At 41.4% G+C, this 19576-nt stretch overlaps 1 protein-coding gene across 2 annotated transcripts in view; it reads right to left on the bottom strand.

Annotated features, from left to right (window-relative positions):
* Nucleotides 1-8885: 8885 nt before the first annotated feature.
* The window catches only part of LOC311492746 (homeobox protein orthopedia B-like), a 52569-nt gene continuing 41878 nt past the window's right edge, over nt 8886-19576 (bottom strand). Inside the window, exons 3-4 of one of the 2 annotated variants that reach the window (XM_084551132.1) lie at nt 12650-13044; nt 8886-10207 (exon numbers count right to left, since the gene is read on the bottom strand). In XM_084551132.1, the coding sequence (XP_084407258.1) occupies nt 9707-10207; nt 12650-13042 (894 nt within the window). In that variant the 5' untranslated portion in view covers nt 13043-13044 and the 3' untranslated portion in view covers nt 8886-9706. Of the gene's footprint in view, nt 10208-12649; nt 13063-19576 lie in introns of those variants that run through there. The other variant, XM_084551133.1, reaches the window with a different exon arrangement.

The following is a 19576-nucleotide window of genomic DNA, read 5'->3' as shown; positions in this document are numbered from 1 at the left end:
TTCAAGGTGTATTACTTTCATTTAAAAGCCAGTAGTCAGTGATAATAATTGGTTGCCTTTGTGCTGCGAAGATGTCTGAACCTATTAGCAAGGGTCTTGCTGCTAAAGAGTGTTTTTCTAATGTGAATGACAGCAGAGGAAAAGGAAAATGTTAGCAAAATGTGTGTGTGTTTCATACTGCTAAGTGCCTGTCCCTTGGCGATTTCACACAAACGCTGCAATGTGGTGCTGCGATACATACTGTAATTGTTTAAATCCAATTTATTTAATGAATCGATGGATTTTAATGAACAAGTAACCCCGCAGTCTCGCTTATACTGCTCCAAATGATGAACAGATATATCAGTTCGCTCAGTGCTGGTCTATTTCATCCTCTAATCTAATCTAATATAATCATATCTAACCTCTCTTCCTCTAATAACATCCCCCTTTCACTTGAAAATCCTGAATGAATGTATTAACATCCTGCACTGGCCAGAGATGATGTCACGTTGCAGAAATCGAAATTAAATAAAAAAGACACAACACTGGCCAGAGACAATCAACAGTAGCATGAAAAAAAACACACATGACAGGCAAAAGCTTCCTATTATACGTGACATAAAACCAAGACACATGCACACATATTATATGAGATGTTTAAATCTGTAAATTTAGTTTGATATGCAAAGTTGTGAAGTGTCCCTGGTGCAACGTGAAGTTAAGATATAGGAATAAGAAATTATTTCAGAAAGCATGAATATTCTGACCAATAAAACTAATCTGAGTGGAAGTGCCAGCTGCCTCTGACAAAAGACTACAGCACCATCTGGTGGCACATGTTGGTACATGTTTGATAATTTACAGTCTGAAGCTTATTGTGGTGCAGGATATGCACAAATTAGAGTTTTCTGTGCAGCTGCAAGTGAGAATCACAAACTATGCCTGGAGTGTTTACTCATAATACACCAGATACTGCTAATCATGATTTTTCTTAAGTTTTAAGGAGTGTGATTTGTCTGTGATGATTGCCCCAGCTGGCTAGATGTGACAGTCACCCCTGCATGTGGTCAAAGCTAAATGGCAATGATTGTTGACTCCAGACATTAGTGTCTTAACCCTGCCTTATAGCCCAGCATGCCGCCTCCTCCTGCACACCTGCTCCCTGGCAAAGATAGCACATATAGCTAAGTATTTTGCTTAGCTGTTCTTGGTGTGCCGACTCCCTTAGACACACAAGCACACGCGCACACACTTCGGTTTGTGGATCTGTCCGTCAACACAGCTTGTCCAGCCCCAGCTCTCCTCGCTGCCTGACTGACCCATTCATCTCCTGTGGGGGCTGTAATGAGCTGACCCTCCCCGTTTGGACCGACCTGACAGAGAGAGATTACTTTAAAGTCTGCATGGATTTTCTGGCTTGTCCCCTCCTCCCCATTCCTCTCCTCTGAAAGTGGTTAATTCAAAGCGCATTAATGAGGAGCGATGGATAACGCACTCCGCTTTTAATTACCTTCCAGTGGAGTTCTTCAGGGGAGGTCCGGTGACTCCCACCTGGTGCTGGACTGTTTGTTTGGGTTGCTTTTCCTAGTTTTTGCAGTCGGAATAAATTATAACAAAGTCTTTATGGGTCAGAGATACTGTGCAGTAGGGGAAAAATAACAGGATACAAAATAAACCTTTAAAAAGTTGGTCTTTGTTTCAAGTATCCAATTTTACAGTATTCAGCTAGTTATTCACAAAAGTTTAAAAGACAAATAGACGATAATAATGTTCAAAACATCTGTTAACTATGACGATGCATCCTGTACACATCAGAAAGAGCCAAAGGAAAATGCTGTGAAAAACAACTTCCGCTGCCTTTTGCCTGGTGAGGCAACAAACACATGATTGATGGCGCGTGCAGATGATGAGAATAATTCCACATAATAGTATAATTACACAACGCAATGTGGAGTAATTGTTGCAGAGCAGATAGGGACATCTTTTCCCAAGGCAGACTGACACAATCAGAGGACAACACTTGACTAAATGATGAGGGAATAAGATCATTGTCTATAAAAAATAACCTCCAGTTGTGGTTTGGCTGACGAGGAAATAGTTGGTGTAACGTCAAGAAATTGTCACATTGCATTTATATATGCATATGCTTCTTGTCCTTGTATTTCATGTAGTTCCTGATTCACAGGTGTATGCACATTCACATTTCAAAGTCAAATGCTTTGCTGTTTTTTGTGAGAAGAAACCTGCTGGGTGACCACTTTTCAACCACTTCCTGTGTTTGTTGATATATTTTTTATTTTTTTTTGTCCTGCGGGCCATGCTCTTCTTTGTTCAAAGCCTCAGGAGGCCTCTATGTGTCAGACCGTGGCTTTTCAGCTCATATCTTGGAAATTGTTTTTTTTCAGTTGCAGGCAGTGACCACCTCCATCTAGTATAAAAAAGAGCCTCGCACCAATTGCCCTTTTGCCATTTTGTCTGGTGCCTTTTATAAATGTGTGTCAGTGTCTGCCCGAAGCTACTATTGGCCATCACAGACTACCACTGCAACCACGTTTTCACAATATCTTAGACCTTTGGTTTTGGTGCAGGAGCAGCCAGAAAGCCAGAGGAGATATAAAAAATCATGCGTGCACCCAATTGTAGAAGAGATTTACTAAAAAGCTATAAAAGAGTTAAATGTTATTGCCATTCATTAGGCAGAAGCACCACAAAAATAAAATATATATATATGAAGAGAAAACACATGAAGTTAAAGTTCCCCTGGTTGAAGTTACAGTGTGAAATGTGTCTGCTCAGGGCAGGTGGGTGGGCCTTTGACACTCTGTAAATGTGTTCCTTCATCATTCAGCCTCCACTGTGGTCTAGCCGGTCTTATCCAGCTTAATACACATTGATTAGTCCACATAATCAATGCACTCAATGACAATGATTCAGTGCGCTGCATAAATGTATTGACTGCAATCAGCTATAAACAGCAGCCCTCTTTTTCATGCATTTTCTGCTTTTTTATTAGCCGTGTTTTGATGGGACAATAATTGTGTGAGTCTCCGTGGACTTAACAGACATATTTCATTAAACGATACCGAGATGAGATCAAATCTATTGAACACCTGTCTAGGTTTTATAAATAAAATAAATAAATAATTTTATGAATTAATAAAAAGCTTCTTTTTTTTCCCATAGCATGTTGAACTACCCAACTGCCACCACAAGGTGGCAATGTTTAGCTGATGCTGGCATCAAAGCACTGACGACTGTGTGCAGCTTTTTTATCCTGAAGTCTCACACTAAATTATATTTTCTCAGTCTTAACAGAGGTGTGAGCTAAATGACAAAAAAAATATGATAAAAAAATAAAAAATAAATATGACATTTCCGTGATTAAAATTTAATTATGATCAGGTGACTCAAATGAGGAAATGAAGAAGAAGAACAGTTGGGTAATTTAGCCACATAACTATCCTGTAATACAAAACTAGTTTAGCCAGCTGCACTGGGATTTATCATGTGAAAACAAATCTACCTTTTCAGTCTAGGTTATAGGAGAGTTTTTGGGGAATACCATAAAACTCATATCTGCTCCTATAATTTCAAAGAACGCTGCCTACATTTGAACGTGGTCATGTGAGATATTGTATCGCCTTTCATTAAACAGTTTAATATAAATAAAAAGTGCAGCAGGAAAACCCCAGCGTGAGGCATGTAACTTTGCTACCCCTGGCTTCCGTGGCCATGCATGACCAGGTCATGTAATGAATGTTGATAAAGTAGAAAAGCCGGTTTAATCAGGACGGATCACTGTGCAGAGGTGGAGAATGTCAGAGAGAGCAGGCACAGCTGCTTAGTGAGAAATCCAATATTGACTGTCGGGATAAATGTCCTGCATATTCTCTCATCTGTCCCAGGGGCCGTGGTATTATGCCTCTCACGTTAGCACCCCTAATTGGATTAAAAATGGCTTGTTATTGGGAGAAAAATGACTGAGAAAACTATCATGATTATTGCCTCTCAACAATGTTGGCCCCCAGAGCTGAAGACGTGAAGTAATTGTCATGGCTCTGTGAAATGTCAGAATCAGGCACTGCAGTCTGCTCTGAAACAAAAAGACGGTTTGATTGATTGTGTTTGGAAAACAAGCAAATTTTGACAATGCAGCCACATTCAGCGCCTCATTCATTGTTCTGTTCTGGCACCATAAAGCCAGAAATGTCAAATCAAAATCTAGCATATGTGGCATTTGTTTGCAACTTTGTTTTGTACTTCTCACATTCATACTTATTTATCTGTTGCAGTATAATACGCTAAAGTGTGTGTGTGCATGCTTGAAGGTAGAAACCTAGCGTATGCATGCACGCGTGGCTGTGAATGCATGCATGAACAGAAATGAAACAGACAAATCCATCAGACGTCCGCTGGGTTTCAGTTTGTGTACCACCAGGAGCACCCATTAACAGAAAATAAATGCTTGACGTCATAAAGCTGACAGAGTCTCATTCATACTGACACTCCGGCTAAATTACACATAAAAGCACTGATAACATCATCATTAAATATTGATTTTTAAGGCCGGTTGCAACAAACACATCCACACTCAACATGTAACGTGAGGGAATTTGGATTGAGCAGATCGAGGAAAGTGGGTTAAAAAAAAAAAGGGATGAAAACAAAAAAAGAAAAAGCAGGGGCTTCTTGTGAGAAAAAGATGGACAGACCAGAATCGGAAGAAGAAAAGGAGAGAGGAAGAAAGGGGGGGAGAGAGGTAAAAGGGTTGAGGGAGTGGAAAGAGATTTAAGGCTGAGGCTCAGAGCAGATGTTAGCGTTGATGATGATGGATGTAGGTTGTTGAGATGCAGAGTTGTTATCATGAGAGGCACTCGCAGCCTCCTCACAGCACACTTTCCCCCAGATGTCACTGTGTGTGTGTGTGTGTGTTTGTGTGTACACACAGCAACAGAGAGAGAGGCTGAAATGAATAAGCCACAAATTACACACTAAATCTACTTTATCTATGCTGGCTTTTGTGAAACTGTAGATTTGGTCGATGTTTAATGAAGTAAATTTCCTCCTCGGTCAAACTTACATCAACTGCACGTAATCACAACAATGAAGAGAAGCAATGAGATACAACAAAGGAGAGTTTAGAGACTGATTGGCACAGATGAGGCTAATGAACAACTATCTTTTACGCTCTTAGGTGCAGACACGGCGAGAAGCAACTTCTTCTAAAGGCCTAAACCGGGCTAATTTGAAGGTTTTTCACCTTTATCTCACACAGGAGAGAGGTGACATTCTCCTCTGTGAAACCATGTATCACCGGGCTACCGTGTACAACCCAGCAATAATCCAAATTCACCAAAAAAAAAAAACAAGCACACACACGTGTATACATACATAGGCAGCAGGTGGTCTGAGTGTGTGTGTGTGTGAATGGGAGACGTTGAGTGGTGGTAACCTGCTCTACACTCTAACTAACCAGATAAAAGGTGCAGGACAGAAACATGTCGGTAATTGATTGCTAATTAGTTCCTTTGTTGTCGTCCATTGTGTCCTGACAGAGCTTTGCCCGGGGCTGTCTATTCACACACATGCTCCGCGGCCTCGCAGCAAGGAAATAAGCATAGTCAGCCCATAATGAGACAGGCTGATGTCACCCCATCACATGATAGCAGCTGCTTTACAAAACCTTCTGTGGTTAAATACATAAATACTACTGCAAATACAGTAGTGTTGAGGGTGTAGATGGGGGAGTTTTGTCATCCTGATTATGTGTATATGTACATATTTTAAGGCAGCAAGAAAAGCATCCATGCAAGTCTTTTTGATAACATTTCCTCCCAAAATTGTCCAGCTGCAGCAGTGTCTCCCCCCTCAGCTGCACTCTGCTGCTTTACAGTATGTGTTGCAGCCGACTATGTGCCATTTCTACTAAGTTGCTGTACCCACATCTCTCTCCCTCTCTCATCAGTGCATGAGAAATTACCTAATGAGGAATGGGTCGCACATTTCCACAAACTCATTAACCCGCGAGCGAGTGAGACTAATTGCAGCGTTTGGGTAATGTGATTTCACATCTGTTACTGCAGCCCAGGACACAGTAGTCAGCACAGGGCCGGATCTGGTGGGCTGAGCCCCACATAGAGCTAGATCCGCCAGAACGGCGCGCTCTCGGGGCTGACACCACCGCGGCTCCAGCCTGCATGGGTGGAGCAGCAGTCAGTTTGGCTGTGGTTATAGTGTTTGATCAAGTGTCATGCGGTATCTTGTAATTGCATGCCTCTGCAGGGTGGGTGGGCCTCCTGCATTCACTCTGAAATGATGGTTGACTCCTGCATGGATGAGTAATGTGGAGGTAATTATATAAGGAAAATAATGGTTAATAAATTAGAGAAATCATTCTGTTTTGCAGATGATATCATTTTTAAATGTAATGTGAGATTGAAAGGGCTGGTCAACTCTTCCACAAATAAACAAACATCTATTTACATTCTGATTTACTGGTTTGTACAGTGTGTGTAAACAGTTGATAACAAATTACCTCAGGTTTTTATTTATTTTTTTCCACGTATTCACCATAAATGAATTCACCCGAGAAGAAATCATAGTCAATTTTCTTTTTCCCGGTGAGTTATTTACATTTTCTTCCTCTCTGTAAAATAATACAATGGCCTGGTCGTTATATCAGCCTGTAAATGTAATCACAATGTCATCCTGGGTTACGTGGCACCTTTCTAAACAGCATAGGAAATAATGTCAAATTTGTTGTGTATTGGATTTTTGAAAACTTCAGGCTATCATCATTCCAATTAATTACTAGTAACAGTAGGCTGTAACACAAACACGTGGTTTGACTCTCTCATACGCACACACACACTTGCACAGAGAGAAATAAATGAATTTTTCTGGGTCTTGACTTGAGTTGGTATTTTCAATAATTCAGTAAATTACTGCAAACAAATGTATGTTAATAGAAAAGGTGGGAACCAACTGTTTAATATGGGGAAAGTAATATACTTTTGTTAATTATGATTAATCCTTTGTTTAACCTCCCAGCATTGTTACAGAAACTCCAATTATAAGTTTACAGGCAGTGGGACTGCTTATGGTAATGCCATATCTCATCAATTACCATCCCGTGACCATAAATTGGCCTCAGCGCTGGCAACGAGATGAGGTTAACACGCTGATTAATTTGAGCTGCTATGATTTCAGGCTCAAGTTGACACTTATACTCTTTGACACTAGGCAGCGAGGTCTGCTCACTTTCATGACGGCAAAATTTTATTTACCTCATCCAAGGGGGCTGCTTCTGAGTCTGCGCCTCACACCTCACATGAGGATAATTTAAAATTAAAGCAACGCAAACAAGGTGAGAGGTTTTCTTATTACAGAACTGACTGGCAAGTAATGATGAATTTTAAATAAATGTCAAATGATCAAAAGGTGTAAAAGCTAAACTACTTAATACTGTTTATCTGTATTTTGTTTCTGTTATGACATGCATGTAATGTAGTAAACACTATGCAAGTTAGGCCTGATAATAAATCAAATGTAATGTAAACATGTCAGTTTACCCAATTTAGGAGGAGTTTAGATTCATAACCGTCTCAGAGGAAGGTGATTCTTCACTTTTAAAAATAAATATCATTGATATTTATAATAATGTTGCTGCAGCTTAAATCACCAACAGTGTGTGCAGTAGCTGTAGAGATGCTGTGCAGCTAAAGCTAAACACCTACACTGTGTGAAAACATTTCATGCATTCTGTCCCGTTTTTGGTAATGCAGAGCCCCAAATTGACATTTTATCAATTGCTGTTGTTGCTTGTTTGTATTTTTTGCTCATGACCCTGCATGTGACGGTTCGCGCCATAAACACATGTTTGTGCACTGAGCTAATGCTAATGCACTGTGGCTCTGACTGTGGTGCACAGTGGGCTTCATGCTGAAGATTTTACAAAAACAGACCTAGAGTTTATTGCTGTATTTTAATTCTCTAAAGATCACAAAACACATGGTTGGTGTGCTTTAATGACCCAAAGTAACCTTGCAGAAGTAGCCCTGTTTATTAGCTAAAAAGGTACCATAGAAGTATAAAAATGTAACAGACAAACATCCCTGTTTTTTTTTAAATTAAAAATGGGTGAAAGCTAAATTAATCCAGTTTCTGCAATTAATGAAGTCTGAGTCAAGCTATTTGAAGTATACAGTATGTGTACAAATTGTTATTTGGCAACTACCAAATAGAAAATGACTGGTTTGGTTCCTAAAAACTGCATATGAGGCTTAACTTTGAACCAAATAGAAGCTGATTGATAAATCCCATTTTGAATAAAGTTATATTTTTTGCAAATATTAAGCCATCACAGACCTATTGTTTTGTGAAGCGGGGTCAGCCAGCCATTGGCCACATATATATATATAGAGAGAGAGATAAGGCGGATGAGGCTGGTGCACTCCATACAGTCCATCCTGTCTGCTCAGTGGGATGACCGTCATGGTTAAAGGCAATGACCGTCACATCACAACACTGACATCTTTACCGCTGCTGTCTGCCACCATGAGCCCACTCACCCTTCATAAAGCCTTTGACCCTGTCACCTCATAAACACTGTCAAAACAGCTCTGTAGGTCACCGAGCAAACACTACAAGTTTTCTTGGTTTGAATATATACATAGAAGATAGAAAAAAAAATGTGTTGCCCCAATCCCAGTTATTTTCCGGATAATCCAAATAGCTCAAACGAAATTTCTCCAAAGTTAAAAAATAAAAAATAAAAATCCACAATGACGCTAAAATGGTGGTAAATCTGCAGCCCGTTTAGAATTTGCGCAAAATAATAATATAACGTCAATGGAGACATAAATGATTCTTGTTTTGACATTCTTGAAAATTACTTTTATTTGTTGGTTTCATTTTAAATTGGTACAAACCCGTCAGTGTGGTGCATTTCAATCAAACATTTAAGAAATGTGTCAAGTAATAGCACATACAATAAGTTAAAACATGTCACAAAAAAGACCAGCGGGTACATAGCAAGAATGTTTTATCTACACAAAACATCCTAAAACAGAGTAGGCCTACTGAAAGATCTTTTTTTTTTTTCCTATTTAGATTTATACTCCCGTCTCATGCAGACGAGGCCACCTAACGAAAAGCACCGGTTCAGTCTGAGTGGGAACATTTCTCTCCTGTAGTTATTAAATCCACATGCACAGTGCATGCCTGAGACCCAGTCCAATGTGCTCACCGTCAGTTTGGTGCGTGTGTCGTAGGCTGTTACCAACATGTATACCCAGTCTTATACAAATAACCGTTTGACATAACACAACGTCACCTGAACACAATAATGTGTGCCTAAAGACACACTCAATGAAAACGTAAATACGACGATTGTTTGGCTCTCAGTAATTAGGTCCTATAGTCTAGCGATCATTACAATATTATTTCTCATCAATAGTTGATAAAATCCTTTTGAATTAATAAGATAAATAACCCCAAACCCAAGTTTTCTTCTTCCACGTGTCCATCTTTGTTGTCCTTTTATCTTTTTATTTTTTTGTGATATGAAGTCACATTCATCTCTCACATTTCAGGCCTGATTAGCTCACTCGTTCTCTGGTTTTGATCTAAACAGCGGTAATAAAAACAGAAAAAGAGCCGCAGGGCGGTGCTGGGAGAGGGAGTTTGGAACAGAGGGGAGTGGAGGGGTGTTTTTGAAGAGTCACTAGGTGAAACTCATAGACACTGTGTGCTCCAGCGCTTTGCGCCTCAGTGACGCGATGCTTGTCCCTCTCCACATGTCACTGTCCGGGGAGCTACACAGCTGCGGGGAGCCCGATACGTTCGTGGGGCCGGAGAGAGAGGCCGACATTCCGGGGAAAGGCGACTGGTAGAGGTGGGACTGCAGACCGGAGCCGTTGGAGGACAGGCCGTTGGACAGACCCATGGAGTTTGGCGGGCCTGGACCCAGGCTGCACTGTGACAGGGACTGCGGCATGCCCGGCTGGCGACCCAGGGCCGGCGGCAGCTGCAGCTGGGACACCCCCGGCATCCCCGTGGCCCAGCGAGAGTCGTTGGCGTGGAACGAGCACAGGCTGTTCTCCATGGCGGCCGCGGCAGAGAACTGCGGAAGGCCCGGTGTCGGGAGCAGCGTCCCCGGAGAGCGGAAAACGTTGGTGGTCTTCTTCCTTTTCTTCCACTTAGCGCGTCTGTTCTGGAACCAAACCTGGAAGAAGAGAGACAAGAGCGGGAACCATGAGAAGGACTGAGGAACAAACTGTATGAATGTAATATACATAATGAGGCCGGCAAGGTGCAGGTTCCCTACAGTGGAAATGCATCTAACCATGCGACAAACAGACTACTATTAGGCACAATAATATCCTTAGAATCTAAAACAAATTATATGATGATAGAACATTAGAATTAGGAACTATTTAACATTAATGCAGAAAATGTGTGTGTGTATGCATTGATTGTATCTCGCAAAAGGGACAGAAACAGTGACCTTGAGTAAAATAAATTCTCCACCAGTTTGTTCTGGTTGGGGCCTATACTACGTGCCTGTTGTAGGGTAGGGCCGAATTAAATCAACAGGAAATAAAGCCTTCACATCACTAACACCGAACTTAAAATGGCTGCTCTCCGACAAATGTGTAATGTATAAATACTAATAACTTTAAGAGAAGCTGCTAAAAAAATAGGTGTTTGCAGATGTAGGCCACTCGGCTACTATTAGCAAATTGTCCCAAATTTATATGGATGTAGGTTTTAGAAACGCCATTGTAAATAAAACAAAATATATCGCAAGAGTAGGAAAAACCATGCGTCACAGAGTTGGGATATTACTGGCGTTCCGCAGCAGTGGGTCGAACAATTTATCTTTCTAGCGTCTTATTTACAAGCAGATTAACTGAAATTGCCCTAAATACCGCGTGGCCTTAGATACAAAACGGCCAGCATCACTGGCAGCGCACGTTCAAATAAAACACACCATCCAAGGGCTCGCGTGAGAACCACAAACACTCACACACACACACGAGACCCGGCTAAAAAACGCACGCGCCACACCGCTGGGCTTTTCTAAAGATTCCATCATCTTCGGCTGTGATTAATGCGCGCGCGGAGCCGTGAGTCGATGCCTCCGTATTAAAAGTGAAATCTCGCTCTCATTCCGCTCAGCCAGCCGTGAAACGTCGCCCAAACCCATTACACTCGGGGGGAAAGAAAATGCAATTTCTCATTCCATTAAAAAAAAGTACAATATATTCTTGAGTCCTATTAAGACGTCGCTGATGGAGCATTTTAGAGGAGAGGCTGTGAAGGCACGCGCGTGGGGCCAACGCGCACGCCGAGGGGGCTGCACCCGCGCCGGCCCTGCACTAATGTTTACCAACAGCGAGCAGGAGCCGCCGTGCACCGAGCGGATAGGACCCTGCACTGGGGATGGAATAAAGAATTGATTATTAAGGTGACTAATGATTACACTGCTTTTATTGCTTTCAGTGGGATAATTTGCATGAATTTCACATCACTGGTTAATAACCCGTTCACTGTTATAAACAAGACTGAAATTGGTTGATAATGCGTTTGGTTTATTGTTGCCTGACTGCTTGATCAAATATAAAAACAATATGTGTTATTGTGTCTAGTGTTCAGTATGGTCTGTAAGAGACTGCAGCTACCCTAGAACACTAACTATTATATTATAATATTCCTAACTTAATATTTTTTATACGAAAGTGGAGAAGACGTAATATTTTGACTAAATTATTATTATTATGGTCAAGATTTAAGTATATAAAACTGTAATTCCATAATTTAATTATTTCCAGAAAATGTCTACAGAACGCGTTTGTGTGTGGAAATTGTGAAATTTGTATTTTAGATGTTACAGGTATCCATTTTCTTGCCTGCCTCGCAGAGGAGAAATGTTCAGCACCTTGGACAGAGCCCATTGTGCGCTAGATGGGCTCTGGTTTCACCCGACAAATGTTGTTACTATCAGTCTAGATTTATTGAATAAATTATGGAATATCTGAATCACGTAATTTAGAAGAATAGCTTTGAGTCGGTATATTTTCTGATAGCCTACTACTGTTATTCTAATATTCGAAAACAACGGATATAACCTTCGTCTTTTTACGCACAGTGATTCGTATTAGTACATTGAGTATATGTACTTTTTAGTATAGTGAGGCAAGATACTGCACGGCTTATTAACAAGAAAAAAAAAATAAGAAAATGTGATCCTGTCACTTAGATTAAATTACAATCAATACAACAGTAAACTTTGATTCAACGTCAAACCACTCTTTAGTACGACATTCCACTAACTAACAACCCAAACTTTAAAACCTAATGGCCACAAAATTTCATGGGAACAAGAAGACCAATAACAAATTATCAAAAAAAACGAATAACGATCAAATGTGACCAGATGAAGAGACCGTATTTCTCCTGCCAACACACACAGGGGACATTTGTTTTCATCATTTAGTCCTGACGTAATAGCCTGTTTCCCTCACTGCCTTTCTGGTAGATTTAAAGAATGATTTTTGGACGTTTACAAACACCACATGATCATATCTGGATCACACGCCACACCCTGCCGTATCATGCCAAATCCTGCAACCAGTAAAACCGTCCACATTGCACAAGTGTTTACCTGAACTCTGGACTCGGTGAGGCCGATCCTCAACGCCAGTTCCTCTCTCATGAAGATATCAGGGTAGTGGGTTTTGGCGAAGCTGCGCTCCAGCTCGTTGAGCTGCGCCGGTGTGAAGCGCGTCCTGTGCCGCTTCTGTTTCTGCTGGCTGGTGGTCTGACTGGAGTTCTGTTGCGGTTGCTGCTGCTGCTTCTCCTGCTCTTTCCCGTTCACCGGCATGCCGGCAGAGTTGGATCCCACAGTGGCGATGTCTTCACCCGGCAGCAGAGTGGTTCCCTCCACAGAGTCCGAACCAGGGGCCATGTCTCCCGGATGCCCCTGGTCTGGCACTCCTCCACCCAGCCGGCACTTGAGAGCTTCTCGATGTCCGAGTAACTCTGCAGCATCCTTCATCCCTGAGAGGATGAGGAGGAGAGGCGATTTGAGTAAAAACAAGGCAAAGCTTATAACGCTGCATCTGTGAATGAAAGTTACACGAAATAGCTTTCCATCCTTGTAATAAAAGAGGCAGATTAATAAAAACACATTACAAATAAACTCAATACACACGGATATTTTATAGAGGTAATTTTGCTGTCACAATTGCTGGTAAATTACTGTAGAGAATAGCTTCGAACAACGATAAACCACTTAGCTGTTAACACAATTAACAACACAGACTATCTATCACTTCACAAGGTTGAACAAGAAGTTGAAATCTTACACTGGAGTTTAGGGCCGGAGTTTAGTGAGGATAACTCACCGAGCCGAGCATCCAGGAGGTCGGCGTGAGAGAGCATGGCGTACCGCTCCAGGGCGAAAAGCGTTCCAAAAAAACCCCACAACTTTGGGTCAATTTAAAAAGTATATATCGTCTAAATGAACGAAAATTCGGTTTGTGGTTAAAAAAGGAGGTCCCTTGCATTATAATGTCCTTTAGAGCGACGGGGAGGCGCTTATTAGTTGAAAGAACCCGTGAGCTTCCTCAAATAAGAGCCAATCAGAGCGGGAGCTGGGAAATGTCAGCGACATGACTCCCCCCTCTTTTTTTCTCTTTTTTCTTTTTTCTCCACACATACACGCGCGCACGCCAAGCGTACGCGCGCACCGACCCAAACGCGCATGAAACACTACAATTCAATCCTCTGCCATTCCGTCCTCTGATTTATTAGCTTTTCATGCTCAAATTATTCCACGTTAAACATCTTAATGTGTTTGTTTAATCTGGTATGGCCCGTGCCATGACAGGACTCCCGTTTGTAGATGGATTTACATGCACAAAAACGCAGCAGGTGAGCACATTGCAAAGGGTTGTTTTATTTTGCTCAAGGAGCTCACAGTTATTTGAACCAGAAAATATTTTGCCATTTAATAATCACCCACATTAAAAGTCGAAATTTTTCACGTCTCTGAACGTTGTCATTTTGATTGTTTACACTCTGTAAATCAGGATTTATTTCAGAAATTAATTTCAGAAAATGAAGCTTATTACTTTTTGTTTGTTTGTAAAAAAAAAAAAAAGATGAGTATGATTGAGTCTCTGTGTGCAGATCAGTGTTGGACTTTGGTCATGAAAAGAAAGAAAAAAAAGAAGATGAGAAGGAGAAACCTTATTTCTGCCCCTCGGAGCCCCACTTTCCCCCCGTCCTTGGATCACAAACATAACGGATATAGCTCCCATTCCCCCATGGCAGGTGATTTGTGGAGACAAATCGAGGAAATAAATAAATAAACGAGTACAGATGGATTTAAACTCCGTTAGTGATCGGCCGCTTTAACTCCAATCGACTTTTCATCAACGCGGGTGCAATTAAATGTATTTAGGCCTGTTTGGCTCAAACAAAATCAGACATGGTGGACCCTAAACGATTGTGCCCCTTTAGCAGTTGTCCATAAGTAGGTCTATTATACAATTAACAGGACAGCCATTGATCTGCGCTCCACTCTTACTTCTCCAGACAGTGCTGGTTAGAGAGGGCTTTTGGCAGATGTCAGGGTGAGCCTGGTGAATAGACCACCGCCTGGGACTAAATAGGTTTCTTTGCAGCCGCACAAAGGAGGCGTCCGAGCGAGGACTCCTCTCTCTCTCTCTCTCACCCTCCTGCACCACATGGAGGCGAGCTCATCTTTTATGCTCCTCAACAGCAATCTGCCGGGACGCAGGGAAGTAGCCTATATGTGGCACAGCGTGAAAACTTAAGGAAATGGACTGGTGCGTGGTCCATTGAGACGAGGAAAGCTGTGACCAGCTCCCGAAGGTTCAGGAGAAGCAATCAGCAGCAACAGAGGCTCGATTCGTTTGATTCAGACGTGTAGACCAGGAGAGAGGAGAGGGACTCTGTGTGTTGGGGAGTAGGAAGTTGGTGGAGGGCCTGAGCCAGGAAGAGATGGTCTGTATGTTTTGGAAGATGTTTGATTTCCAATTAAGACAACTGATGCAAAGAAATTACCTTTAAACCATTTTTGCAGCAGTTGTAGGATAAAGTAAGCATTTATATCAGTAAAGAATAATATAACATTTAATTCTAATTGGGAATTATTTCAATTCCTAATAAATCGTTTTTTAAATCTATGAATTTAATTTGTATACTGGACTATCCCTACTAAAAGTAATGCATCAATAACTATATATAGTTTGTTATTATTACTATTATTGGGTACATATTTTTTTTCTCATGTAATGAAGAATAAATATACAAGATATGCAATTATTATATAGATGCTGCTTTAATAATAATAATTATTATTATTATATATTGGACAATTATTTTAAGTACGCCTCTAAATGTCAAAAAAATAAATATAATTCTTAGTATGAACAAAAAAAATAAAGTACGTGTAAAAAAAATAATCAAAAGGTTGAACTAGCTACCTATCTGAAGCCCTACGTGATAAATATGGACATTGAGGTTTGTTGTAGTGAAAACAGTCCGGGTGACAGATATCCCCTCAGCTGTCCGACCCTCAGACTGTAACTTATTGCCGTAATAAGAGGAACCCACTTGAAATGGGTCTATGTCTCACTCAGCCTCCCTAACTGGACCACATCAATCTTCCCCCAGTAAAAACACACTCACATACAATCCTCCCGGGTTAATGCGGCGCATCTGAGTGCGGAACGGCTGTTTACACGCGAGGAGACACTTTTAATGGAAGCGCACCAAAAACAAATGCAATTTTGTAGAGCAATTTCAAAGATCAAGAATTCCGTGTCCACCCTCTCCGCGGTTTTTTGGCAATCAAACTGCGTTAAATCCATTGCTCATATTGGGCCTTCGGAGAACAGGTTAGAATAATACGAGCAAACAAAAAAAAGATGCGGGGATAAGAGCCTTTACACCACAGCCAAATTGTAACATGGGCCGGTAGGTGAGCTGGTTGTTTCTCGTGTTCAGGCCCTATTGCATCGCCTCGTAGGCATCTGCATTCACCCGGTTATAGAAATCTAAAAGGAAAATCGATTTTCCATCTGCAGAAGCGGTTCTGTAACGAATCACATTGTAGTTTTGTGCAGGTGATTTGACAGTCAAAGGAATAAGAAACAGACAATAAGTGCCTTGCATCCGAGCCCGGGAGAGGCGAGAGCGGAGAGCCACAGACAGGCAAACCCATTAGAGGCTTTCCTCTTCGACCACCCAGCCTGGCTGCGCCGCGCCGTGCATCTCATGCCCCAATTAGGCCCGCTGGCCTCCGCTTGGTGTCCGTTACTGCTTGATGCGGTGCACAGAGTGGTAATCACGGCATCAAATAAAATAATCAGCAAAGAAGAGCGATTTCCTTAATGAGGAAGGAGAGGCGTGTGTCACGGAGAAGGTGGTGTGCTGGCACCAATAGAGAGAGAGAGTGTGTGTGTGTGCGTGTGTGTGGAAGGTTATTAAAATAGCAATGAAACCCGCAATAAGGTGTTATTAACATATTGGTGTTCAAAGTCTCAGCAGCTTTAAAAATGACTCATTACTTCTGCTGTCAATAGCCGACCCCATGCTCAGGTGTTTTAGGATGCTCTGATCAGTTGTAATTAAGAGAAACGACCTGAGTGAACAAGCCCTAAAATATGTGGTTCATCAGCATCAAAGGCAGAGGTGGAATACTTCAATGTGTTTATCAGCTCAGTACACAGACACAGAAAAGTACATTCATGAATACATAGCATCACGCTCCCAAATATGTCATACTGGGAGGATTTTGTGGTAAGAAACTGCAGTTTGAATCCAGTATAAAAGGATTTGTCTGCGATTAAGCAAACACCAGGTTCACCACCATTAACAGACCACATCACACAGATCAATAGTTTGTTTTTGTTTTTGTATTTTTTTAAGAAACTGACCTTGTGTGATTCTCTACACACAGCTTATTGATAATGACTATTCTATTCAAATAGTGCAAGAAGTTTGAACATGAGGTAACCTATGATTCAAAGGTCAACATCACCCACCTTTAAGGGACGTCAGCAAATCTGTGACTTAGAATCATGAAACAAAACACAAATGTGCAATCAGAAGACCTAACGCAGATTAATATACTGCCATACATAATCCACTCAAAGGAGCTTGAGCTGTGCAAATATATAAGTGCCAACTCCCCTAGTTTTTGGCAAGTTCCCAAGTTTAATTTGATTTCAAGATTGGCATTTCTGTAAAAGACTGAATTTAAAAAACAAAACTAAAAAAAAAAATAAAAATTTCTTGGAATGAATTGTGATAAATTTGAAATCAAAGCCATTTTCCTCTCTCTTTCCGAGAACTGGACATTTTTGGGACTACAGGGTTTAAGGCCAACAGCTAAACAAATCTTCTTATAAATGCGTTTTGACAGCTTACTGGCTGAAGTGCATCAGCCGAGGTTTTGCAGCACCTTTCTGATAAAAAGCCGGATTCCTCTTTATCATGAGCCCTGTATGTTTTCATCACATCTTGCCAATGGGGTAAGACACCACCGCTTGAATGTGCTTCTGGGTGCCGGTTAATTTAATTTCCACGCATAAATAATGTAAATTATTTAATTAATCTTACCTTAATCGCTCTTAAAACAGAAACAAAACTAACAAGATTAGAGTATTTAGCAAAAGCCTGTAGTATTTACAGTCTGACCCCAGTCGTTTAGGCTTCTCCTGCCGTCTACAGATCTAATCCCTCCTCCTCCCTGACACCTTGACTTTCCCTCCCAGTTCTGCTCCAGCTATTAGAATATGTTCATTCTTAAGTCCGGTCATTAGTTAGGTCTATTACTGTGGCTCCATCATTAGGAAGCTGTAATGCATCATTGAAGGTAATGAGTGCCTCACATTACAGGTGCCAGCGAGCCTTAGACACACAAAATGAGAACCTTTTTTATTAACTGCAGCCTGGAAACAACAAGTTTGATTCATTTAAACCACAACGTTGTCCGTGTAAAGTGAAAGCGGCATATTTAATGCGTTAGGAAAGATTTTTATTTACATGCTACCAATGCAGGAGATTAAGTGAAATCTCACACTAATAATCATAGATGGTGAGAATCACTCCTGATACATGGGTGCTCACACACGCACACACATATATATACTTCCTACACACACTCGTGCTCCTAAAATACCGGATAAAGAGGAGGACTTGGGTCAGTAGTGTCTCTGACTAGCTTGAAATTAGAAACATGTGCTGGTAATTATGAAACTGCAGCAAAGCCACATCACGCAATTTAATGCCTCAGCAAATTAAAGAATAAATGGGATCAGTCTCTTTGACCTTGCTCAGTCTGACTTGCCGAACTTGATCTACCTGATACTTCAAGTGTGTGACTCACTCACTCATTTATTGGCACACACACACTCACACTCACGGGTAGGCCAATGCATGATGTAGAGGGAAATAAATGGTGTGCAGCACATAAACACATATGCAGAAATTAGCTCCGTTCAATGTGAAAACAATGCAGTAAAACATAGGGAATAAAACCACAAAGCACACACACACACAGAGCACACATAATGTTGTATTTCTCTGTTGTTTCCGCCCATGACACCTCGCAGCTTCCTTGTGTTTTCAGTGCGTTACTCACCCAGCTCGTCTCTCACTTCACAAATCCCACTCTTTCCCATCCATCCATTCTCTTTATCATCCTCCCCTCCCTCTCTCTCTCTCTCTCCTCCCTCCTCTCCATCCACTCCGCCACATTTCTGCCGCTTCCCTGCTAAACACGGCGCTCTACCCCTCCCAAGATTAATTGATCATCAATTTAGCTCTAATTTGGACCAAGTCAGCTGGTAAATGGGGCAGTTTTCCCTGATTGTTAGTGAAATGTGTGCAAGTACATTGATAAATTTTGATTATTTATCAATTACAACCAAATGAACTAAATCTATTGAATAAATTCTAGCCTGATTGCCATAATAGAGTTTGAAAATATGGCTATTGATAATGATTCCGGCTAATAGTCTTTTCCGGCCGCGGTTGCCGGCTTGTCGGAATGACAACACAAAACTCATTTTTCACAGAATCAGCTGAGTGAGTGCGAGGCCGATCTTTCATTAATCAGTCACATTACGGAGCTGATACGCCGTAATACGCGACGCTTTCCTCAGAAAGACTCAAACACTTTGTCATATTTTATGTCAATTACCAGTCATTTCGTTGTGTTCCATCAAGACATCTTGTAATGGTTAACATATGCTAAGGTAAAGCTCCCCCGTCCCGCCCTACCGGGAGCTCTGCCGGAGGATGCCTGCGTCTGTGTTTGGCGCAGACAGCAGCTGATGATGAAATGGGCCCTGCTCTTAATTTCTTATTTTCCGGAGCCGAGACGCTTATGGGAAGGGTGGAGCACGGGCTTTTTAAATGGACCTGCCACCGTGTTTTCCCAAAGTTAATGGAAAAGCAGCTTGCTGGAAAATAGGAGAGGGGAAAAATGGAATTAGGTTCAGAGGCTTTCACACACAATAACAAGGGATAACTATGAGCTACGGGCCTATTT

The sequence above is a fragment of the Chelon labrosus genome (genome assembly GCF_963514085.1).
Source record: "Chelon labrosus genome assembly, chromosome: 9".
Classification (NCBI taxonomy): domain Eukaryota; kingdom Metazoa; phylum Chordata; class Actinopteri; order Mugiliformes; family Mugilidae; genus Chelon; species Chelon labrosus.
Note: the sequence above shows the minus strand (reverse complement) of the source record. Positions and strands in the feature narration are given on the sequence as shown.